Source organism: Haliaeetus albicilla, chromosome 27 (genome assembly GCF_947461875.1).
Source record: "Haliaeetus albicilla chromosome 27, bHalAlb1.1, whole genome shotgun sequence".
NCBI lineage: Eukaryota > Metazoa > Chordata > Aves > Accipitriformes > Accipitridae > Haliaeetus > Haliaeetus albicilla.
Genome location: NC_091509.1, coordinates 3397236 through 3423197, shown reverse-complemented (window position 1 = coordinate 3423197; position 25962 = coordinate 3397236). Strand labels below are relative to the sequence as shown.

Genomic DNA, 25962 nt, shown 5'->3' with positions numbered 1-25962 from the left:
GAATTCCTTCTCTTTTTCAGACTGTAGTTTTATACAGGGGATCATTTTCGACAGAAGCAGCAGCAGGGGGAAATTTCAGGACAGAAGTCACCTGTAATCAAGTTTTTTAAATGAGATAATTCTTAGGAGGTGCACAGCCAGGTGCTCCCCGCCATTACCAAACCCCACATACAGAACAGAAGCAGGGTTACACTGCAACAGAATGAAGCACGTCGCTTCACACATAAGACACACACAGAGTTGCACGCCTAGGTGGCACAAACAGCTCTTGGGAGCAGCAGTTGCTGTGAACATGCACATCCTTAGCCACACGTTCCTCAAAACTTCCAGGAAACCATGCTGGTCCCATGATCTAGGCACACCTCAGCCTGTCATTACCTGCCTGTGACAAATAAAGCCCTGCCAGTCAAAAAACAAACAAACCAACCAACCAGGACCCAGACCCACACACAGTCAATTTGTTTGTGTCACTCAACATCTGTGGAAGACCTCTATGTTCACAAAACCAGCCAGACAAAAGCCCCACAGGCTGGCATGCTGCACCATACTCTGCTATCCTCCCTGTAACAGTTAGGATCCCTAGACCCCACTAACTCCCCTGGTGAAAGCCAAGCACCGAATTTTGGGTTGGAACTCCTCCCTCCACCTGAAGTCAGGCAGCTTAACACTCCAAATTGCTGTTAAGACCCCCCGCATGCCTGCCTCCCTCCCCATGGCACACCAAGCATGCTGCAGGCTGGGCACCTAGGGCATTGCCGCTCATCTTCTCCTATGGCTGCACCAGGCCCCTTCCTCACCTTCTTGTACGCCCAGGCCCAAACGGTTCAAGCTCCCTCTCACTTTACAGTTAGGTCACTCCCTAGTTTTTTCCCCCTCCCTCTGTCCACTTCAATGGGCTAGGCTGATTTACTCAAAAGTGAAGCTGCTCACAGTCCTTGGTAGGACTGCTGGGGAGAGGTCAAGTGTCTGAAGCAGTCTTGGTCCCTTCCAGTCCATAACTTAAAGTTTGCAGAATCAGGACTTGCAGCCTTCCCTAATAGCTTCTCTTACTGAGGAAACTGCCTAGAGTGCCAGAAAAAAGAATCCTCTCCTCCCTCCTAAATGTCTGAGCCATCAGGACAACACAGCTGTAAACTTTGCATTTTCTTTCCAGTCGATTACACACACAGAGTAACAGAAGGGGAAAAAGGAGAAAGAGAAATATATTGCGGCAAGGAGATTGCACCTCCTTGGAAGAGCTGGTTGCTAGAAGCAACAGTGGGCAACTGCTGCTCCGAGTCTGCAGTCTGTTTCATAAGGTTGAGCCCAAGCATGAAGTGCCTGGAGGTGAAGTCCCACTGCTACTGCAGGTCACAGCAGGACTTCCAGGCACCTCATGCAAGTGCAGCAGCGATACTCTCCGAAAGGATGGACCCTAATCTGACACCAGATACCTTCTTTTTGCACATGAATGAAGCACAAATTCCAGAAAGCTGCTGCCACTACATACAGCTGGCTGACTGTTCCCCCTCAGGAGCTCTCACAGGCAGTTAACATGCTCATGTTCTCCATCAAAGGCCAGGATACCAAGAACTCCATGTTGGATACTTTTCTGCTTTTATTTAAAAAAAATCCAGAATGGATCCAATAACAGTTTTATTATCAAGGAAATTGTTTTACCATAAGCAGAGAACAGACACAGGATGGAGCAGAAGGCTCAGACAAGCAAAGAATTTAACTTCCACATAGCCTCTTTCGTAAGAAATAATGTTACAGCTAAATTTGAAGTCACCCTTCTCCTTCAGAAGAAGGGTACTAATCTAGCTGCAGATCCGAATACTCTCTAGCAATGTAACCAGCCTTGTCACTGCTGCTTGCAGGCCTTATAACCTGCTCGCAACTACTCACATCCACAAGGAGGGTCCATACAGATGTTACTCTCCTCCCAGTTCCAGCAGGACTTCCATCTCCACCCTTCAATTTAGTGACATGGTTTCCAAACTTTGATATCAGATTTAGTACACCATTGTGTCAAGTATCAGAGATAAATGATCAGCGAATCCCCAGGTGCCTCAGTTGAATACCACGGGGCCAAACACTTAGAACTTCATCTGGCATGAATTAACTTTCATCAAGTGACAATTTATCTAGCAGACACATCACTAAGTTTATACATTAAAGAATTTTATATATAGAATACTGCCAAAACACAGTAAGTCTGAATTCTGCCCATTGCTGCTCAGGAAGGTCCCTTCTCTCCCAAGCGCCAAGAAAATCGCCCTCCTCTTCATACGCTAGTCAAGGCAAGACAGAGACTTCTTATTGCTTCTCTTCCTTCTGATCCCCCGGACTTCCAGAACCCTCTCGTTCGGAGGCCATCTGTGAGAGAGTTGGCTTATTAGTTGTAGTAACCACAAAATGCTTCTCCTAGACATCTTTTTCCTAGCTAGCTGCTTAGGTTAGTTCTAGACTGAAGAAACCCTTCCTTCAGTGAAAAGGGTAATTGTCCACTGGAGAATGGAAACAATATTCATCTCTGCATGACTGCTACTATGAGGGAAGAAATTATCTTCCCATTATTTACACTTGCCCAGTGGATGCAACAAGCTTGCATTGCAGCACTGAATGTTTTCAGTTTGACATTAGAAAAGCAGCTTTCCACAGTAAGGACAGATTAGCCCCACCAAGGTCACCTGGGCAGAGTGTGCCACTTCCATCCTGGTGAAGTACGCATCTGCCAGGGCTTGAATAGGTGGGCCTTTCACTGAGAAGGAGATTGAGAAGAAAATCCTGATGGCCTTACTACTGTAATTTTAGGCAGACTGAACAGGCAGCCTGTTTTACAATCATCCTTAAAATAAGTCCAGATGTTACTTTACTTCTTTAGGCACTCTGCACACCTAGGGGAAAGCCCTGTCCATGCTCTTCTTGATGCTCCCTGTTAGGAGTTTCCAGTACTTTTCCATACAACACTGTTCAGAAATGTAACATTGCCTGGGAGGCAGGCCACCTACGGCAGGATGGCCAAGACTTCAGGCCTTCAACTCCTCCTGACTTTCTACAGCTGCCCCTTCAGCAAGTGTCACCTTACTGCAAGGGAGCTGCACTGAGACTCAGCATTAACTACAAGCACAGATCTCACTTAAATGTTTGGTGCCCCGACCCACCCCTCCCCATCTGACAGCTATAAAATGGAAGTGACCATGAACCTACCTTCTTGTATGCCATTTCAAAGAGCTTCAGGGAAGCCTGCTGCAGGCTGGTTGCTGCCTGCCTGATGTTCTCTCCTGTTTCAGTATCTTTACGAGCCAGAAGTTCCCTCATTTTAGCAATTTCTTCCTTCAATTTGTTGCACTGCAATTAAGTCACAAACAAACATGATGAAATCCTGCACTTTGTTCACTAAGAATCTCATTCCTGTCCTTTAACCCACCTCCTGGCCACAGCAAAATTACTGCTTTTTTTCCAGAAGGCATGAAGTTAAGTCTCAAACTGAGCCATAACGTCTGCAGGGACTAGGACTGTGCTCAGTTCCCAATGGGCACCTGTCCACTTCACTAAATGTGCCACAGTTGGCATTAATCGGTCCCCTTGTTTGCAGTCTCAGCAGAGGCGCCAAGGACAGAAAGCCCTGCAGAGACTGAACAGCCTGCCAAGGATGAGAGCTGCTCTCCCTGGCACACCTCACCAGTGAGTCAGTCACCCCAGGAGCCAGGGTAAAGGGAAGAGAAAGCTGGTTTTCATCTATATTTAAGGCACTGTCAGAAAGCCAACATGTAAGGCTGTTCACCACCCTGTTTAATCCCTTTGTTGCACGTGGGAGAAGGAGCAGAGAGGCAAACCAAAGCAATATGGTCTCATCCCAGCCCCTGTAGCCATCTGTCAAACCCTCCACACAGTCTGGCATTTCTCTGTCAGACTGGCATGCTGCTGGAGAGGCAGGCCTGGAGAAGCAAGGTTACTGGGGGACAGCTGTGCAGGCAGTGCTTGCTCAGCAGTGTTTGCAGTCAAAACGTGGGCAGAGTTCTCATTCAGACCCGCAGGAAGGGGAAGGTGATCGATGCCTTCTATGTCAGGCCACCATCTCCACCCAGACAGCACAAGGCTTCTTCCAAGCACTACTACCCACTTTCCCTTGGTATTCCCCCCAAAAAATGTTACAGAGAACAGTCCCTGCAGGGAACAGGGATTGAGGCTCTTGTGCTCCTGTGAGAGAAAACTCCAGTGATCATAAATTCAGAGTCAGCCAATATCCATCCTAGAGAGAGGAGCTGGGCTCAAAAACAACATTTAAACTCATCAGAGGCTACCTACCAATAAACTATAATCTTGTTCTCTCAAACGCCTCACAGAGTCCCTAGGAGCCCTTTTATTCTGCTTCTGAGAGTTGTTAACTTGAAGATTGTGCAATCTGTTTTAAACTTGGCTTTTGAAATTCATAATGCAGAAATTAAACTGTCAAGAGTTTAAACTGTTAAGAGTGGTGTGAAAAGCACTCTTTTGATACTAAATATCCACTTCACTCCAAAGACAGAAGAAAAATTGGAGTTAAGCGGATACAGTAATTTTCATTGCCTCCAAGTTCTTGGGTGCTGGGACCACACAGCAGCTTTGCCTTTGTCCCTCTGCTAACACACTGGTAGGCACTGTTCATAATCTCTAGCTTTTGAGCAAAATTCTCCTCTCACACAGGCCACAGTACAGTTCTTATCAAATCACTGCAACACCAAGTCAAGGACAAACTCCTGCCGGAACCTTTCATTAACAGCTTCCCAGGCTCTCAGATCTTCAGTGACACTGAACTCTCACTTTGAAATAGGATATTTGCTATTATCCAAACCATGTTCTTCTAAGTATGTCCTTACATCCTCCTACCAGCCATGCTCACCCCACTCATCAAGTGCAAAAACCAGAAGTCAATGACTGTGCCATCTTTACACAGCATGGAAATATGCACAGAGTTGGTACCACTGGCCAAAGCCAGCTGTGAGTTAAGTGAGAATTTGAGCAAAGATTTAGTAAGGAATCTTACCTCCTTTACTGTTACGGAATCAGAAACTACCTACCTCATCTGCTGGCAGCTGATCCTTGAACTCCTCCATCTTAGACTCTGTATCATGGATGATGCCTTCGGCCATGTTTACAGCTTCCACACGTTCCTGGGTAAAAGAGCTTGTAAGGGCCTGCTGCATATGTCACTGGCGATACAAGTTGTGTACGTATGATCTAGCAGGTGACATTTCTTTCCCCAAACTGCCAAATTCCATTCTAGTTCCCACACAGTGTCCTTCTTAATGGCAAAGGGGCAAGAAGAAATGCAAGCAAACCATTTCTAGATGTGTTCTGGCACCAGAAAGCCCAAACGGGCAGTCTATGCAAGTCAGTTCTCACGCTTTCACACTCAAACTCACTTCCCTGGAAGCAGAAGCAACTAATGCACCATGACTGTTGGCACACTGAAAAAGCCAGCAACTGCAGAGACAGCACAGCTCTCTCTGCTCTGCTCCTCAGGAAAGCAACAGACCTTTTGGAAAATATTCTTGAGCTTCTTCAGCAACAAGGGCACTAGACACTACTAAAATGCTGAGTTGTTTTACTCATGTCTCCTTATTACAAATGCTTGTAACATTTCAGCAGTGGAAAAAACCCCACTGTGCTAGGTAAGAAAGACCAGTTCCTAATGTTACTCTTGCAAAGACAACCAACAGGGCACAGGGTAGGCTCTAGTACAAAGAAGCAACAGTCTTGCTGAGACAAAATTCAGTCCCAGTGTCAATATCAACTATTCCACCAGCAACAGCCTCTGGGACACCCAGTCTCCATCTGAAAGAAGAGTCTACCTGAACAAGGGTGAGATAATGTTCTCAGGAAACTAACCACTTACAGGGGAAAGCAGGTGAAAAATAATTTTGTTCTACACTATGTCTTCAACTCTTTGTGGGATGTCAAAATTTACAGCAGGATGCTGAGTCCAGCACAGTGATAACTCTGTTTATGCATTCATGATACTTCCATGGCAGTAAAACCATGATCAGAAAGGTGTAACGAGAGATTTTCGACAATTACAGTTACGCAAGTCAAGTAAAGAGAAGTGTTAGTTAAGGAAATAACCTAATCACCTTCACCTGATAGGTCACTGGACAGAGATGAGTCTCACTTCAGGACTACAACAGGGAAGCACTTATTCAGCAGTTTAAGACACAAAGTTGAAGTAAGGCTACAGAAACGTTTTCAGCGCAGCCTCTTCAAATGCTAGGCCACCACCTACGCTTCATGGCAAACATGCAGTTATTTAAACAGTGGGACTTTCAGACCAAGGTCTTTAAAGGTTCTCCATCTAACCTACAAATGCTAATGAGACAATGCTTTGTGGCTTTAGATGTTCTGAGGCAAGGCAATGCTCTTCACGTGATTTATTCCATGCATTCTCCCCTTCAGTCCTCTTCTAATCCCTTCACTATGGAGGGTGAGATTTACAGCACTGCCTGAACACCTGAGACAGGTTTCTACTGACTAGGAGAACACAAAGTGGATCAATTCAGTGTGCCCCTTTCAACAATCACTAAACACATGCTGGTGCCATATCCCAGAGTAGGCCTCCGTTGTGCCTGCTTAAAAATCAATGCTCTATATTTAGTAGTGTAATTTATTAGTACTACCTTCATTAAACCAAATAGTTCCAACCATTAATCCTATTTATATCACAGGTTCAGTCACTCAACCATGGCAAGTGTCCACCTTCTCTTGACAAAGTCAGTGAGGCTTTCAAACACCTCCTGATGTCTTCACCTGCTCCGAGGGCAAATACTGCACTCAGATGAATTTAGCATTCAAGATGCCACAGTGAGATTTTAAGCACTACGGAAAGCAACTTCCCACTTATGAAGGAGGAGGCTGAGGTGCAACTTTACTTGGCAGGTTCTGTAAGTTAAGCTTTAAAATAAACTCAGAGAAAGTAGCTTAAATATCCCCATACTGCCTCCATTTAAATGGAACATCACTGCAAGAACCCAGCTGTAGTAGGCTAGCTTCAAATACACAGCCAAGATAACAGGCAGGTGGACAGTAAAGGGCATTGATGACAAAAAGCATTACTAGAGTTGCAAAGCTGTTTGTCACAACATGCAGGTGAGTTTGTTTACTGCTGCCTCCATGTCCCAGGAATTCTTCAGGGAGGAATGAAAATGCTAGTCGCACAGGGCAAGTTACCCAACCCAAACCCAAAATCCAAATGTCTCTGCATACACCTTCTTGCAACTCTGGAGCATAAACTGAATATAAGGAAGCAAGCAGATATTCGGGTAACTGCAAACAGTTCAAGACTAATCAGACCAGAGCCTACATTTCCTTCAAAGGTGGGCACACTTAATAGCACAGGACGGCAATAACCAGCAGGTACACTACTGGCTGCAAGATACCATAATGATCACATTACCTTTCTTCGCCTGTCTTCCTCTGCATATTTCTCTGCATTCTTCACCATGTTCTCAATTTCATCTTTGCTAAGGCCGCCAGAAGACTGGATAACAACTGCATTAGAGAATAAACATTAATAATGAATGTTCTCTCATCTTTGAGGAGAGAAGAGTATTATTTCCCAAACCCTCTCAACAGCAGCAGCCTTGCTCAGGGACTCTGCACCTGTGAGGACCCCGTGGGGCAGTACAAAGGCAGCCCATCTTTGAAGAGGCAGTGATGCTGCTGGCAAAATAAAAGCCTGATATCTTAGATCTATGAGCTCCCCAGCTCTGCCAGACACTTCCTGACCACTGATCTGCAAGTCACTTTGACCGTTCTTCAGTTACTCCTCCTGGAAATGGAGGACACAAAGCCCCCAAACCAAAGGGGCATTCCAGCAGGTTAAAAACACAAACTGAAAAACACAACAACAACAAAAATCAACCAAAAAACCCCACCAAAACAGAAGGAATCATTTTATCGGGGCAGAGATTCCTTTCACTGTTGGAAAGCAGCCCAGGCTGGAGAAGACAACATGACATGATTCTACAGGTGGGGTCCTAAAGGTCCCCTATTTTTCTCCATTTGTGCCAAAAAACGTAGCCTACATGTAAGCTAAGTTCTGCAGTAATGCAGAACTTCATTGGGAAAGAGAGGACCAAGATCCTGGATATTGCAAAGTTAAAAAAAAAAAAAAAGATATACTAGGATCCTCATTAGAAGTAAGTTTTCTACACAGTATTTGTCCATAGTACAATACAAAACTCTAAACAGACACACGTGTCCTTTGAATGCAGGCATGGTATGAGTAGTTCAGCTTTATAATTAGGACCATATTTGCATACATATAGGCAGCTGAAAAATTCTGGTTGCCTGTTATCAGGAGACATTTACTCAGAGCTAGAAGGCTGCCACACATGGAAAATCTACAAGGAAATCAAAGTAACAAGCAGTGTTTTTGGAAATAAATTTATGCTAAAAGCCAAGGAGTATGGTGAAGACCAGCATATACCTCCAAGTTGCCAATACGGAGTTAACAATACTTAAGTGGAGCATGCATTTGATTGCTCACGTGGTTGCCTCCAAGAAACAACTGAAGGGCAGTATAGAGGCTTCCCAGTTAGAGGCACAAAAGAGATCTATTTTGTATCAGGGGAATCTACAAATGCTTCAAATTAATTTTCTGAGCCCACAACAGAGCTTTTGAAAATGTCAACCATGTCGTTAATTACCCCAGAACACTGGGCCTGACATTTCATTGCACTACGGAGCAAAATATACTGACAGCTTGAAGTCCCCAAGCCTCCTGCCATTTAGAGATGCTTCCAGCCTAAATGGATGAAAATATGCAAGGTGGTTAGGCAAAATACCTGCTGCTTCAAAATACCTGAATTTCAAGACCTTTGTAATGGAGTAATTAGAAAGAAAACAGGGCCTCAGGACAGGGCTGATCTGTTCAGCTGTATGTGACATGCCTCAGATTCAATAGAGATCTTCCTGATTTGATTTCTCCCTTAAAAGCTGTCACCTTCATGCAGGCAGCCTCAAACAGACAGCAATCTCTTCCTGTGTTAGCAGAGGGCATTCCCAAAGGAATGCCATGCCCAGGTGTGCAGCTCAAAACAAGTCACACAGGGTGCCGGATTCCCACACCCCAATTTCTGTCCCTTCAGGGTAAAGTAGGGCAGAACGTCAACTACTTCTCAGGGACACAGGACACCCCTCTAAAGCGTCAGGAGCAATGCTCCACAAACACTTGTGAGCCTTCAGTTAGCCAACCTGTATGCCCACCACCTCTCTGGGGACTGAGGCACAGCTGATACATACAGGAAACCACAAGAAGCCGTGCACTGCTGAAACATTGCTATAGTGATCACAGCAGAGGGCAAGACCAAGAAAGGACCATCACACAGTGCAAAATGACTTGGAAGGTGGTAAAACCCTGCCAGTGAGGACTTCCTTGACCTTGGTATAGGCAGATGCTTCATCTCTGCCTAAAGTCCAGGCACAGAGCATCTATTGGTGGCAATCTCTGTCAGCAGGCTAACAGATTGGGCAACAGAGTGCTACGTGTTTACAGAAGCTTTACTTCTTTAAAATTAAACTACAGGTCAGTTGTCACTTCTCCCTTTCCCTACCTCATTTTGCAGTAACCCTTTGCCCTCCTTTCCAGAGGGGGCACTTAGGCTAAGATTATGTCAACTGCATCTATGCTGCCCTGGCAACAGATTGCTTGTGTCACCCTTACCCTTAATCAAGTAACATGCTGCACAGACCCCACCCCTGCCCATCATGGCAGCACTCCATTACCTCTGGAGTCACCTAGTGTTACCCTCAGTGCTCAGTGTGCTATGGCACCATTGCTGCTCCACACCTTTTCTCCTTGTCCCTAGGCAGGATCCCAAAGCACTTACTTTGCTGTTCACGTCCGGTGCCTTTATCCTTCGCTGACACATGAACAATACCATTAGCATCAATATCAAAAGTGACCTCAATCTGGGGCACTCCACGCGGCGCTGGAGGAATCCCAACCTGAGAACGAGAAGTACTTAGCCATTAGCTCCCACACAGACATGAGCTCAGGGTACAAGGCTCCAGTGTTGGGCACATTATCTTGGTGATCTGTCAGTTGAACCAACTATTAACTAACCCTCAGAGCAGACTACTCTACATACCTGTTGGCAGCATGTGGTGAATTAGTAGTATCTTGACAGATTTAACACGATAGAGATTTCTACCCAGGACAAGTGCTCAGAAACCATGAGAGGTAGTCCCAAGGTTTCAAGGTGACACAGGTTCTGCTTTATTGCTAAACAAGCCCCTTTTCCATGGACATGGCAGGATGCTCTGTTTCCTCAGTTCTGGACATAACTAGACTTCACTGACTACCTCTGAGGCTACCATTTTAAAAGAGCAACAGGCAGTACAGCTTCCTTCAAAAGTACAAAAAAAAGGCAAAGCCCTTCCTTTCTGCAGGGCTCCTCCTAGCAACAGCAAGTTTGGACAAACAGTTGTAACAGTGCCAAACTTTGCCAACACTGACCAAACCAATTCTGCATAGGGAGCTGGTCAGGCAGCCACATACTGTGCACGTGAATCCCTGGAGCACATCTGTTCTCCAGTAAGCAGGGCAGTTCCACAGGCGTTCACAGAAAAGCAGTACTAGGCTAGAAATGGGTTATCATAGGACTGCAGGTATCATGGAGCCTGCTCCAAGTCTTGTCTTTGCAACACCAGAGGAAAGGCCATGATTCAGGTTATCTGCTGCACAGGCCTAGTACTACAGAGCTCTTTTAGCTCTTTGTGCCCAGAAGTAGAGAGCCCTTTTAGGTGACCAGGCCCTAAAGCTGCAGTAGCCCCTGAGCCACGTAAGACTTCTTAGAAACTTTGAGTTCCATCTTAAATGCTAGTTGCTCCCCTGCCACTGAAAAGCTGTCCCAGAATCAGGCTGTGCCTTTAGAGACTGCTTTTTTACTACAAATAGGGTCAATGTCTTCTGTAAGATGACCCTGCCACAGCACTGCCTTCAGGGGTCAACTGAAATGGAGAAGGCTTTGAACTTCTCAAGGAAAGTCAAGTCTAAGGTCATCAACACTGAGTAGCCAACATACCAATGTGAACTGGCCAAGCAGTTTATTGTCACTAGCCATCTCTCTCTCTCCCTGGCATACTTTTATCTCCACTTGAGTTTGCCCATCAGCAGCTGTAGAAAACACCTGTGGAAAAGGAACAAGAAATTACTGGATAGCTACTAAATTACAACACATGAACTGATGAAGTTACAAGCTGACTAAACAACAAGGAAAGGAATAACGAGAAGCTACTTCAAAGAGATAAAGAATCATTAAATGCTTGTTGTTCCCCTGTTCCTCTGACAAACACCAAGGTACCAAGACTAGCAATAGCCAAGCTCCCTGGCATCTTGTCCTAAATGCACCTGAGCACATGAAAACTGGCAATGCTGTGCCAGCAGCAGGCTCCAGTGGCAGCCAGCCACATTACGGGAACATTTCCTCCTGAAGCAGCAGGGCTTCTGCCCCAACCCCATGCCCCAGACAGAACAAGCGTTATCAGTAAGAGCACACACTAGCAGACCCAGACAAGGCAAAATGAAAGAAAGGGTCACAGCCAAGTCTACTAGGGCCTTACAACACAGGAAAAAAATAATACCTTCTGAGGCATGCAGACCAAGGTGGTCTCAAATGTGTGTGTTGCTCAGTTACAGAAAGTGTCCACACAATTCTTCTTCAGAATGATGTGTTGACGGTTAACATCATGGCATACACACTGCAATTCTGACCAGGCCACAAACATCCTGGGGTATCTTGGCACACATTAACTCAACTTACCTCCCCTCTTGGGCACACTAATAATCAACAGAGGTACTCAGTGGCTGACATTAAACCCGATTCTATGCTGCTGCTTCTTGCCAGATGAGAGGAGACAAGACTATCTACTGGTATGCTTTGGGTAGCCTTCACTGGGTGTTTGAGACCACCATCAAAAACCCACCCATCTAGAGTCAATTTGTACCTGGCTCTTCTTAGTTGGTATGGTAGTATTCCTGTTGATGAGTTTTGTGAAGACACCTCCCAGTGTCTCAATCCCCAAGGAGAGGGGAGTTACATCCAGCAGCAGCACATCAGTAACGTCACCAGCTAACACGCCACCTTGAATAGCTGCACCAATAGCAACGGCTTCGTCAGGATTAACTGCTTTGCTAGGAGCACGGCCAAACAAATCCTGTACAGTCTGCTGCACCTGAATGAAGAGAAAGCACAGCTCATATGCAGAGTGAGCCATTACCGCCCAGTGCTGTGGCCACAAGAAGGTGCCAGCCTTGGCTAAAGGTTTGTATCCTTATGCTCCTGCTACCATGTAACCCTGTGGCATGATAGAAATACTAAGCTTCAGGCTTGTGACTGCTCCCTAATTCCCCATCTTCCACACGCCCTATTAAATGCACTCCTTTCAGTCTAGACAACCTCTTCTCTGGAGACCTTCTTGCAATCAAGTTTGCCAGCTGCAAGTCAACCTACATCAGTCCTTTCATGTAGCCCAGCCACGTTCAGAAGAGATCACTCCATGCTTATCAAGCAAGAGTCAAGGACTGCTCCCCGGGAACTTGTACAAGCCAACACTGGGCAGAACACAGCTGTCAAGGACGGTACAGCTGTGGAGGCAGGGCACAGGGAAGGTAAAAAAAAAATCCAGAGCAGAAGGACAGTTCATCTTGTTTGTGTGTAATAAAGGAAACAAAAAAAGGAAATTGTGTGAAGTACAGGATTTTCAAACTCTTTATTTAACGGGCTGTTTCAGCAGAGAAATAGATTTGCTATGTCAGCAGACAGCCTGAGCTGTGTTACTAGCTTTTCACTGCTCTGCCCTTTCAGAAGGACGTGCTCATGATTGCAACAGATTTACTGCTAAAGTATCCACACAGGAATGCAGCAAGGTGTCAGCACCAGAGCACAGCTCAGTAGTCCACTCCTCTACCTTACAAGAGAAGGGTGTAGGACTTGGTTCCTGCTTGCAGCTTGTTAGGCACACATCGGCACAGGTGAACATGATGTGCCTGGAAAACTGTGCTGTAAGCAAATGTCCAACTCCTCTGCACTGAAGCCAAGAGACATCTGCCGGGAGCGTTCATTACAGAGGAAGACACTTTATGTATGAGCATATAATTAAATGCAAGTCTTCCCCCTCTGGAGGCATATTTTACAGTACAAAAGAAACATTATTTCTAACCACCCACTGTACATTTCCTGGAGCACTGGCCACGTGAGTGCTCCAAAGAAGGCACATCCCCTCCTAGCAGGGTGAAGCAAACACAACAACGTACATGAGAGAAGGCTCTGTGTGCAACATGCCGGCGCTGATCTCGGAGCCAGAGCTGTAGCTACAGGCACTCAGGAAAGCATTATGTAAACTCAAAAGCCACAGATGCTGGGGGTTATAAATAGGGGGTAAAAAAGTAAAAATGACAATAAAAAATTAAAATCAATATTTAAGTACTGTCTTCAACTCGCAAAGGATATATAATGTTTCAGGAAGGGATTCACTACTTCTAGAAGTGTTTTTCATCACTTTATACCTAGCTAACCACACAGTTTTTCCTTTATCCAGCTGGAACAGCAGGGACTTTGGGAAGGTATAGCACAGTTACTCCACTTGAGCTTTGGCCAGAGCAGCAGCTTCTGTTTATCTTGTTGCTCTGGTTCCCCTGCCTGGGTGACCTTCTGCACTCACTAATACCACCTCCAGCCACCAGGCTCATTTAACACAGGGCAGAAAAAACCCACCACCAAACCCCAAATCAATCCCAAGCAGGACTGTGTACACACCTACTATCCTAGAAAGGATGTGCAAATCACAAATCTTAACAGCAAACAAATAGTCCAAGCCTGACTGATCCCTGTGGAATGAGATTTTGATGATCTCTGTAGAAAAGGACAAGCTGTACCCTTGAAGAGAGCAGTGTTCATACATGTTCAGCTCTGACTTCAGGGGAGCTAAGCAGAACTCTGCACTGCTATGAACAAGAACAGTAAATCACCAGCAGACAGCACCTTATCTGCAAGACTGTGCATGTCAGCAGAGCAAGCTTCTAAGTTACCTGTTGGTGCTTACCACCACAGAATACAAGAGCCAGGTATTAGGTAACGAGTGTTTGGAACAGCCAGTTAAATATGCTCAACAACACCCAGCCTCAAACAGGCAGCCAAATACATGCTACCAGCAGGCAACAGAGCCATTTTGCTTGTGCAGTTTCTTCACAGCTAACTGTAAGTGCTCTACACGGGGAAGATACCCACTGCAAGGCAAAGATGACTTGACAGGTTGTCATCATTGAAATGTACCTTTTTCACATGCTGAAGTCCACAACAAGAGAAAACACCCTGTGTATCTGAACAATGCTGATTATGTTTGGCCCACATCAGAAGGCCAACTTCAATTTTCAAATCCTGATACCTCCCACTTGTCTTTGTAAAGTGCAACTCAGCTACAGCCCCCAGATCCAAGCTGAGTTAATTAAACAGGATGGGAGAGTCCCTTGCCACTGCTTTCCTGTGACTACTTAGCATGTCTGCTCTGCTCCTGGGGGCCTTCAGCTGCTGGAGCTCTGAAGTTATCAGATTCCCAACTTTTCTGTTACAGATCACCCTTAACAGAAAGCACTGGGTAGCTGTGCCAGCTTTGCCTGTAACAGCAACTTATCTCATACCTTTGGCATTCTGGTCATGCCACCGACGAGGATGACTTCACCAATGTCACTCTTGCTGACTTCAGCATCCTGCATGGCTTTCTGGCATGGTGCTACCGTCCTTTTGATCAGATCAGCTACAATGCCCTCAAATTGTGAGCGACTCAGCTTCATGTTCAAGTGCTTTGGTCCAGAGGCATCCATAGTAAGGTATGGCAAGTTAATATCAGTCTGCAGCACAGAATCAGACATGAAGTGAAAAACAGCAATGGAAAATAAGGCAGCTACATACAGGTTTTAGATCAAGTTACAGGTTCTATTCTGCCCATACTGAAGCGTCTATGTGCCCGCTCACCCTGCAGCCCAGTCTTTAAGTGGCAAAAGGCATACCTATATGTTTGACATTTCAGAAACAGATAGAAAAATTACTTTGTTATACATCTCATGGTTACAGCTGTTAAGTTCCAATTTTAATATTGTGTTATTCTGAGGCCTTTTATTGTTAAGAAAAACAATTTAATTTCTATCACAGCCAGGAGATAAGAGCTGAAACATTAGAAGTGACAACCTTAATCCTCTTCCTCTGGCACAACACAGAAGAAAGCCCATCTTCAGAGTTCCAAAAGATTTTGCCAAATGACTAACATTTCATGTAAGGTAAGCTACTTGAAGGAAGTGACTCATGACTGTTTTCTAAATGCGAACAACTCATGTTTGACAGCCAGTCCATTGCCATTTCACACAAAATTCATCAGTGCCAGGGACCATAATCCCCCCTTTTCATGGCTATTTGTGAATCATCTTACAAACTCACATGCTGGATTTTTAAAGCAAACCTTATACTGAAACCATCTTGTTCAAGTGCTGAGTCATGCTGACATCAAAAGATACTACAAAGCAAAGCATTAAAAACATTAATGCTTTAAGCTCTAGAGATTAAGTTTACACAACAAGAATTAACCCCATGTTACTGACTAGAAGTGCGCATTCACTTTATAAATAGCATGGTCAAAAATATTAGGGTAAAATAGGGCCAAAAGCAAGCTCTTTTCCCTTCACTGCTAAAGAGTTAAGGAATTCAGTTTTTCCTGGTATGAACAGGCTGTATTTGCCAACTCTTGAGCTAGTAAAACAGAGCCTGCTATGTCTCTGGCAGAACTATGCATCCATTGTGACTGGCCTAAACTCCTTGCTATGAGCTCCCCACTGGCCAACAAAAAGACCACCATCAAAAAAAATATGTTTATTCAGAACCTAGAAACTGGCAGTGCCCCCATTTCAATTACTATATAATTGACCTTAATTTCACTTAGGCAAGACTATTACACCCCCAACTTGCTGCTTCTCCAGCTCCTTATTCAGTAGTGAATAAAGGACATGCTTGAATGCATTAATATACAAAGCAGTGGAAAAAAGGGGTTATATGTTGCCCATTGTCTAGACAACACTTCTATAGGGAAATATGTAAAGGTTCCTTATGGAAATGATTTCTTGTTATTAGACAAATTAGCTGTTTCAGTGGAATGAGTAGCACCAAGATTTTGAAACTGCCTGCACAAAGTTGCAAGGGCTTCCAGTAACTCAGCAGTACTCGCTGCAGCTAAATTCCCTGACGCCCATCATACTTCTCAAATACATAGTAAGTTGGGAACAAGGTCACGTTCCCTGCAAGATGAGAAAACATGGTGCCAGAAGAAAGGCAAAACCCAGCACCCGCTAACATCCTTGGCTTCCAACAACTAACTGGGCTCCTAAACAGTCTACCCTGCTAAAGGACTTTCTGTTAAAGCGATGCTATTTGTTTGCACAGAAGCTTGTTGTGCCACAAGAAAAAAGCAATTTCATAGAGCTTTGTAAACCAAAATAATGCAAAACTCAGTGTATCAAAATGTTTCACCAGACTGCTTTGAACCCAGCCACCTACCTGCACAGATGATGAAAGCTCACACTTTGCTTTCTCTGACGCTTCTCTCACCCTTTGAAGGGCCATGTTGTCTTTCGTCAGGTCAACACCCATCTAAGCAACAAACAATATGGGTTAACAGACTCTCAGCTTTTGCACAGGAGTCATGGAGAAGTTTTCTTCATTGCAGTTCACCTTCCTATCACTCTTGACTGTGAAGATGTTTGTAGAAGTACAGCCCAATATGTGCACTTTCGCTGATCTCTCTCACTTCTGGCAAATATATTTACCATTTCAAAAACATCTGCTAGCCCACTCTGCTCTGATAGTGATTATACAGTAAGTAACCAATTAAAGCTTGGAAAAGCTGCTGCATCACAGAATATGAAGGCAAAACTGGATTGGCAAAGGAGTTGGAATTACATTGCAGTTTCCTGCAGCCAACCCTGTACTGTATGCATCTGTGCTGACACAGTCAATTGGACCACAGATTTTTATTATTAAAAGTAAGCAGAATATAGGATAGTGTATAGGACAGTCCTGCTACACTAGATGAAAAAAAGGCAGAAGTCCTGCCATTCTATGTCTTTCAGGGGAGGAATATTCCACCTCAAGAAAACAAGTGTAAGAACTGGAAGCCAGGCTAACAGGTGTCTAATACTATTAAATTTCAACTGTGCCATAGATTACAAACCAAGTCCTAATAATTTAAAAATAATTCCTGTTCTTCTATAGAAGTTAATTGAGGTTGAAAAACAATGTAACACAACGTTAAATTCTGATGAGATACCTTACCTCTCTCTTGAACTCTTTAACAATATACTGTAGCAAAGCCTGGTCAAAATCTTCTCCACCTAAGAAAGTGTCACCATTGGTAGACTTCACCTCAAAGACTCCCTTCTGGATTTCCAAAATGGAAATATCAAAAGTGCCACCACCCAAATCGTAGACTGCAATACTGCAAGAACAGATGCAGAAAAACATTACTTTCTAGACAAAGCTGTGTGGCTCAAAAATCACTCTCCTTAGGAGATGAAGTATGCAGAATTCATGTTGCTTGTTGACAAAAGTTAAAAGCCTCTCTAAAGACAGCAGTAAACAAATTATACAGTATATGCATTCCTTGAGCACTCGAGTCCATGTGGAAGTCTTCTCTGAAAGATGTGCTGCATGATGCTTAACCTCATCCATTATTTCAGAGAGGGCAGTTCCTCTGTCAAAAAAAGACACACTAGCATCCAATGACAAGGGCAGGGACACCAGTACCATTATGAAATATGTTTTTCAAAATGTGAGGCTTTTGCAGCACTATAATCCACATCAGAAATACAAAATCTGTAACAAAAAACTTGCATTTATATAACCACCCTTAACAGTGGCTGAATGCAGTCAGGGAAAATGATGCAAGTTGTGGATAGCAGGCACCAAACCTCAGCACATCTCTCATGCTACACTTTAGCACCAATGGTGACAGCCTCTCACCCAGTTGTCCTTAGCCACAGCTATCACTGCTACCAGTAGGCAACATAATTATCAAAGCTGAGTGTCAATTAAATTAAGTTATAGCTGCAAGTTATGAACTCACTTCCTTTAACAAGTATGGTTGGCATAGAACAGAGGTGACATTACATAGCACTGACTCAAGGCTGTGAGTCTACTTTGGCAGAATCCCAACCAATGATTTTAAAAAACAGAAAGCAGAAGAGGCATTTACAAAGCAAATTACAGCATGCTTATTTAAGAGAGGGTAGGTGTTTTGAACAGGCACTTACACTTTGTCTTCAGACTTGTCCAGACCATAGGCAAGTGCAGCTGCTGTTGGTTCATTAATCACCCTCAAAACATTCAAGCCAGCAATCTGCCCAGCATCTTTCGTAGCCTGAGGAAAAAAGAGTAAGAGTGCTAAGTACTGAGAGAAACAATGCAATTTATAAGCCCCCAAAATCTTACAGTTTGATGAATACCTGTCTCTGAGAATCATTGAAGTAAGCAGGGACTGTGATCACAGCATTCTTTGCTGAATGTCCCAGGTAATTTTCTGGAGGAAAAAGGAGACAAAACAGAAAGTTATATTTATAAGATGAGTAACAATATTATTACCATGTAGTTTGAAATCATTTTCCTGAACTAAGAATGGAAGACAGGCTTGCTGCTCAAGAACCTGCTGCTTTCTGGGAAAATGTAGAGGGAGCTGTGCAGAAATCAAGTCCTTCCACATAACATGGAATAGTTTGTGGATTTCTGACGGAACAGCAAAGCACCTCTGCAATTCAATCAGTAACTGGAAGCCACTAGTGAGTCTGAGAATTCACCTGAGAGCTTGTCTTTTTAGTGTGTGAGTGTGAAGTTATTTTCCATTTCTTTGGCGTGTTCAACATGTGATGCACTTAAAACTTACTTATTTTTGTCCTCTTCATAGAGTCTGCTGTAGGTAATCTTTATATGGTACAAATAATGTATATATACTAACTTTACAGGCGTTTGAGATAGCAAGTCAGGAAAAATATGTATTACGCCCTAACTTAAGGCCACAAACTTCTCTCAAAAAAGAGAGAAGGATGTCATCAAACGCAGATTCAGACCTGCTGAAAAATAAGAATGTGCATGATGCAGTGAGAATCCAGACAGGATTTACACCTATGCATTAGCCCCACACAGACCTTACATACTGCATTATTCTGCGTTGCTTGCAAAGCCAGATCATTCCATAGTTCAATTCATGTAGCATCCAGGCCAAAAGCCAACAAACCTACAGGAAGCAGACCCCTGCTTAAGGCAGAGGAACACCATCCTCAGGGTAAGCCAGATTCATCACATCTAGATGCTCACATACCACATACTCATATTTTACTCTTGGGTGGAGCTTTAGCAAGCATCCAGGACCTAATACTGAAAAAAATATCATCTTTGGATGAAGCTTCAGTAACAAACTTTAGTCCTGCCCTCCAAACACCTATCACTGTATACACATTTACCAATTGAGACTGCAGAAGGCAGCTAATGACTATTACTGCTGTGTATTTTACTCAGTTTCCCCAGAAACTACATTAGGAATTCAAAACGAGACAAAAAAATCTCCAGGCCAACAGATATTCTCTGCTAGTGAAGATTCAAACTCGCCATTGGCTAAGAAGCTATTAATTCAGGCCAATAATTGGGTCCCTTGAACACTCCCTTTCCTGCTACATATCTTGTAGTTGGATAAGAACAAAGCCACTCAGAACTCTGGCTGCCACAGCCCATGCTCAGCTGCAGCCTGGGAGGCACAAGGACTGCAGTTTACAAGGAAAAGGAGCTCCCCCTTCTGAGTAAGTGTGCATTCAATTCAATTCAAATTGAGTATCAACTCAATTGGTATTCAATTTTGGTAAGAATATGTTTTAAGTAAAGCACAAACATCTTGCCAAAAATCCCAGACTGAGGTAGGCAGGGATCTTCCTTGAGGCTTTGTAACAGCCCATCACTGTACCCTTCCACGATCCGCCCCATATAAGGGCCTGCTGTATAAGGATTCCCATGCCAAAAAAGTATCTGTATGGCTGCAGCCACTTCCCTTTACCATGGCCCAGTACCAAGGTCACACTTGTGTGCACAGATGGCAAAGACCAAACTGTACCAACCTGCAGTTTCCTTCATCTTCATCAATACGAAGGCACCGATCTGGCTTGGAGAATAGAGTTTCCCATGAGCCTCTACCCAGGCATCACCGTTGGAGGCACGGACAATTTTAAATGGAACGTTCTTACTAAAAAACAGAAGAATTCCACACTCGATTTCCGTATCAGCATACAGCACAAACCCCCTACAATTAGTATCAGCAGATGAACATGTACAAGTTCTAGACAAAGAATACTGAACTTGCCAAGAGTAGCCTCAGATCCAGGGAGTCCCAAAAGTACCAATATACTACTACTGCTTTTAATCAGCTACACCATTTAATCACAAGCCTTAGGTATGATCATACAGCTTTGATTGTAAACGCCTCAAGAATGACAGAAGTCTTTTTTGGTAGATGCTGACCATTTTGCACAGCATCAGCAAGGCTGTGGGGGAAGAGAGACTAAATGGTAGACCTTAGACTTCTCCGAAAACCCTAAAAAGATCAGTAACTAACATAGCAAAATGCAGCTTGGCCCTCACAACATAAGCAATGAACCTTTGAGACATGAATGCATAACTATTTCACCCAAAAGCGGGTTATATTTTAAAACAGGTCGTGTTATACACCATTGTATTTTATGCATTTCTGCTGGAAATGGCATTGCTCTCCACCCTCACTTACATATCCTTCTTCACTTCAGAGTCATCAAAGCGCCGCCCGATGAGACGCTTGGTAGCATAGAAGGTGTTGTGTGGGTTAGTTACTGCCTGCCGCTTTGCTGGCATTCCAACCAAGCGTTCGCCGTCGGCCGTAAATGCAACAACTGAAGGTGTTGTCCTGGCACCTTCGGAGTTTTCCAGCACCTATATAAAAAATGTAACAGGATGCCATCAAAAAACATTGCCTCTGAAAATGCTAATTTGGACATTCAACTTCTAATACCGTTACTGCAAGCTGGTGTTCATTTTTTACTTACTTTTGCTTGCTTTCCTTCCATAACTGCCACACAGGAGTTTGTTGTACCCAAATCAATTCCAATAACAGCACCTTTAATTGCTTCTGAGCTGTAAAGAATATCATAGGAAAAATAAAATTACTACTAAAGGAAAATAACTAACTAGATATCAAAAAAGCTTTCTATCCTGAAGACAGGACAATGTGATTTCTTCCACCAGATGTGGAATACATGTTGTATTCTGACCTAAGCTGTTCTCTGCCCCATACAGGAATTTAACCTTGTGCCTCTGTATTCAATCAGAACACTTATAGCTAAATCCCTGCTTGTTTATTTAAACATATAAAACACTACTCTTCACCAGAATAATCTGTATAACATATACTCTCCACATCCCTTAAGATTTTGACATAAAACAAAGCCATAACTAATTTCGCCCCTACACACATGAAGTTTCCCGGACTTGTTTTGGGTTACTTCTGATGTTAGAACATGCTGAAAACATCCACCTGGAGTCAAAACGCTAATAATAAATTGTATTGGTTTATTTATCACCTCTTAGCATGAAGATAAGAATACACAAAGACAACAAATTACTAACCCATACATAGGTTTCTCTGAGCCAGAGCCAAAGATAACCATCTTTTTGATCCTGAGGAGCAACAAACTAATTTAATTCTGAAAATGGGAGTGGTCCTTATACAAGACAAATTTGAATCTCCTCCTTCTTTCTAGGAAGTGTGTACTACCCCTTTCAAAGCTGGAGAGAACTCCTGAATCATAGTTTTGCCTTATAAACAAGGCCATGTCCTGGGATGAAGAAAGCATACTGAAGGCAGAGCAGGAACACGTTTATTACCAGGAGGATATCACCTTCTCACTCCCCAAGATGCCAAGTCGCTCTTACTCCAGCTCAGGTAACATAAAGCAGCGATCTTGAAAATGTGCAATTGCTCGTTTTTTCTCTGTACTAACCAGAACTGGGCAGTTTTCCCAACACAAACACATTTCCCATTCTGTGTCCTGAATCAGCATCAGCCACAAAACATCTGACTAAGTTACACAACTAACTGCTACTCTTTTCCCATTACCTTGCAACAAGAAAAACAAGTGAATAAAATGCACAAGCTGTTTGAAATAAATTTTATCTGTAGTGAAATGGAGCCACTCATTACCCTCATTTCATGCCAGTCTAAAACAAGTTGTTCCACCAACGTTTGGGGTATTCTTGTTTGTTTGGTTGGTTTTGTGTTGTTTGTTTGGTTTTCTCTTAATCAAACAAATCTCAACAATCCACATTTTGTGGATGCTGCTGGTGGTGGGAAAAGGGAGGAAGAACAATTCTTAAAGTTCCCCTTGGAATAAAAACGAGAGATAAAGAAACAGCCTTAGAAAAACTGATATGCATAGGTTCTAGTTTTATCTTACTGGTTTTGCTCCATTACTCCATCTCTTGACTCCAATAATCAGTTCTGGTATCAGGAGAAGAGTAAATATAAATATCAAACAGCCAAACATGAAAAAACAAGGAAACACTTACGCATATTTTCTGCTGGATGCTGCTCTGAGAACGTTTTGACTGAGGCCATTCCAGAATGTCTATAAAATAAAGACGTTCTAATGAAAATTTAGTTTTAAACATTAAATAATCTTCAAGCCAAGACTTTCAAAGGTAGACAACTTCTGAAGTGACACAGTCCTACTACAACATTTTCTTTTTAAAACTTAAGCGCAAATTAAGAAATAATTTGAGAAATATTCAGGTTGCAATAAAAAACCCAATTACTACGCTCACTCACCTGGCATAACCCTGCTTTGTATTACCAGAACTGAGCTATTTCACTCACACAAAATAGCCTACAAATATGCTACCAAGCAAAAGACATTTCAGTAAATTAACTCTGAACCTTCAGCTTTCAATGAACAGCAGCAGATAAACATTAACCCCATTTCTCAAAGCTTTATGTGTGGTCAGCAACAAATGACCTACAACATCCCTTGAAGAATCTGCAGTCGAGATTTCGCAGCAACTCTTAAGTTTTCTTGCAGCGGCCACGACTTTCCACGTACAAATCAATATTTTGGAGAACTCTGAAAGCACTATCCCTTTTTCTGGTTTGAGAATGAGTTTTTTAATCTTAACGCAAAAGGGACCACACCAAGACATAAATATTTTGCTAATTCTTCAAGACACTTGGCCTAGTCACACTCTGTGAGTGGGTAAGGCCACAAGGGCCCAGTCAGAGCAAGCAAGCACCATGTCCGAAAACGAGACCTGCTCTGTCTTGGCCCAGGACAGAGCGGCAAGCACGTCCAGCGCAGGTAGCTGCAGGATTTGGTGTCGGTGCCCGTCCACAAATGGCCTTCACCTGCCTTTCCCAGCCTGACCTCCGCTGTCAGCTTTCACACGGGGTGGGTGTGTGTGAGGAATCGAGCCCCATTACGATAAAACTCCTCGAAAACAGACCCAGCCGTGTGGAACACGCTATCCCCTCCTCACCCACCGCCTGCTGCTGCCCCCCGGTTAACACCCCGCTGCAATAAAACCCACCCAGAACTCGAGACAGCCCAGCGGGCCGGACCGCGGCCCGGGGCCGGGCCTCTCACACCGACAGCCCCCGCCGTGCCCCTCCGGCCTCCCCCGTCCCCCTCAGCGCCGCCGACCCGTCCCCTCCGGACCTCCCCCGTCCCTCCGTCCCCTCAGGGCCGCCGACCCGTCCCCTCCGTCCCGCCCGTCCCCTCAGCGCCGCCGACCCGCGCGCGCACCTGGGCGGGCCCGGGGGGCGCGGGGGCGCCGCGCGGCAGGAGCAGAGGGAGGCGCGCGGCGGCGCGGCTGGCGCTGAGCATGGCGGGGCGGTGGCGGACCGGGCCGGGCCGGCGCGAGGGAACGAGGGGACGTGCGGTGCCGCGGCTCTTCTGGAAACCTCCACCCACGTGGGGCGCGGGGGGGGGGGGGGGAATCGCGTCGCAGGACCCCCGGCGCGGGCTGTTCCGAGGATCGCCTGATCCTTCCGCGCACTCTCGGGGCTCCGCTCGGCCACCAGCACCCGGGGCGCGGCTGCGCGCTGCCTTCCTGAGTGCGTGAGGGAGGTCGCTACCCCGGCCGGCGCGGACTGGGGCGAGACAAGGGCGCCGGAGCGGTCCGCTGCCCACCGGCACGGCCGGGACAGCCCGGGTCCTGCGGGCGGCCCGCGCACTCAAGGTCGGACAGGATAAAGCGCACGGCGATTGCAGCGCCTTGCGTCAGGGTGGCCGGCGCGCATGCGCTGCTGCCTCTGCCACCCCGCCTCCCCGGCGCATGCGCGGGGAGAGGGCGGGCGGTGCCATCCTACTGTGGCCGCGCCGAGGGCTGCGCGCATGCGCGGTAGTGGGCGCTGCGGGGAGGCTGTGGGAAGGGCCGGGGCAGGCCGCGGTCGGTCCCGGGGCTGTGAGCGGGCCGGGCCTGCTGCTTCGGCTGAAACGTGCTCCGGGGCCCGGAACCTGGGACAGGGCCTACCCTGAGGTCTTGTCCTGCTAGGCGGGAGTGAGCTCCGTTTCCCCGGGCCTGCCGGTGCAGGGCCCGGGCCTGCGCACAGCTCCCAGGAATGCTGGAGGCGCAACCGGAAGCAAGGCTGCATGGGTTTGGCACATAGCAGGCCTCTCACACCGCGCTGCGTCCTCGTTTCTTCCCCAGTCATGCCGGGTTTATGCCCTTTTCTCAAAGGCACGTTCAGCTAAACACGTCTGAAGACCAAAAGCGTGCGACCCAGCACTGGTGCTCCACCAACACGTGCTCAGACTGGCTCTCTGCTTCACAAAAGGCTGCCTTCTAGTTTGCCAGGGACTCCTCGATTGCACGTGGAAGCTCGCTGTTTCACCCAGCACCGGCTCTCCGGAGGAGGCAGCCTGGGCCGTGGCTCCTTTTCCCCACCAACACTGTGGGTGTGGGATCTGCCTGTGGCTTAGGCAGCAGGGAAAGGCAGGGCAGGCAGGGTATGGCTGTGTCTCCTTGTTGCTGCCTGAGCAGGTTAATTCTGTAGGGTCAGGAACCACCGCTGAGGCCCAGTAAATACCAGCCAATATAACTGAGCCAGGATTAGCGTACACCCATGAGAACCCTTCAGTCAGATTGTTTCTGCATTGGTCACAAAAGCCTGACTTCATCCCTCAGGCATCTTTGCTTATGTAAACACGGAGTCCTGGGATGGGCCAGCTCTAATCCAGCAAGGTAGGAGGGTACGTACGAATGTCACCCTCTCCCATCGCCAGAAAGGGGCAGCAGCCAGCCGTACTAGCGCTGCTTTCAGGCTGTTCTTCTGAATCATAAGCCTGGGAGAATGACAGCTTAATTCACATCACTGACAACTCCCAAGTATCGGCAAGGCTGCAATTAAAACACTAACGCACTTAGAAGCAGCTCTCCAGGAGCTCTGTCTGCGCTACTCCTCCCCGCTCTCCTTTCATCTCCAAGATAAGGAAGGCAGGCTGTCCCATCCTGCAGCAAACAAGCCCTTCACCCTGGGCCATGACAGGAGCTGCTCAGACAGCTACTGACAAAGCAACAGGCGAATCTGTTTCAGCAGTCTGCAGAGGTGGTAAAAACAAGAGAAAGAGGAAATGCTCCCGCTCTGAAGGTCACAAAATCCCCCCTCTGGCTGCTTGTAAGGAGACATATGACCTGCAGCAGCCTTGGGCACAGCACCTTGGGGTCTGGCTGACTTTAGGTGTCAGTGCCTGTGTGTCCGCCTTCCAGGCACAGCAAATTCCAGGCAGCGAGGGCCCTCAGAACCCCCTGGGGCAAGGCCAGCAGGCAAGTTCAGTCTCCACTCCTGAAATGTGAGATGCTCATCTTCTCTGCTCCCCAAGTCGTGCTGTGCAGCCAG

The 25962-nt window shown here is 45.6% G+C and overlaps 1 protein-coding gene and 1 non-coding gene across 2 annotated transcripts; both read right to left on the bottom strand.

The window, feature by feature from the left end:
* Nucleotides 1–1573: 1573 nt before the first annotated feature.
* On the bottom strand, nucleotides 1574–24046 carry HSPA9 (heat shock protein family A (Hsp70) member 9). Its single transcript, XM_069772841.1, has 17 exons — nucleotides 23867–24046; nucleotides 22641–22699; nucleotides 21122–21209; nucleotides 20827–21008; nucleotides 20165–20289; nucleotides 18509–18582; nucleotides 18317–18423; nucleotides 17340–17502; nucleotides 16566–16658; nucleotides 14663–14872; nucleotides 11971–12198; nucleotides 11049–11153; nucleotides 9852–9969; nucleotides 7415–7509; nucleotides 5046–5138; nucleotides 3193–3333; nucleotides 1574–2358 (listed from the first exon to the last, which is right to left on the bottom strand). The coding sequence occupies exons 1-17, from the start codon at nucleotides 23945–23947 to the stop codon at nucleotides 2299–2301; spliced, it is 2022 nt and encodes a 673-aa protein (XP_069628942.1). The 5' UTR covers nucleotides 23948–24046; the 3' UTR covers nucleotides 1574–2298.
* LOC138682420 (small nucleolar RNA SNORD63) lies at nucleotides 11649–11719 on the bottom strand. The gene has a single exon (XR_011322520.1). It is a non-coding gene; the product is annotated as a small nucleolar RNA SNORD63 (small nucleolar RNA).
* Nucleotides 24047–25962: the final 1916 nt, after the last annotated feature.

Coding starts and splice junctions, on each gene's coding strand:
- HSPA9 (XM_069772841.1), bottom strand. CDS start 23,947: ATGCTCAGCGCCAGCCGCGCCGCCGCGCGCCTCCCTCTGCTCCTGCCG. Junction 22,700..23,866: donor CGCCCCCCGGGCCCGCCCAG/GTGCGCGCGCGG, acceptor TTTATTTTATAG/ACATTCTGGAATGGCCTCAG. Junction 3,334..5,045: donor ATCAGCTGCCAGCAGATGAG/GTAGGTAGTTTC, acceptor ACTTAATTGCAG/TGCAACAAATTGAAGGAAGA.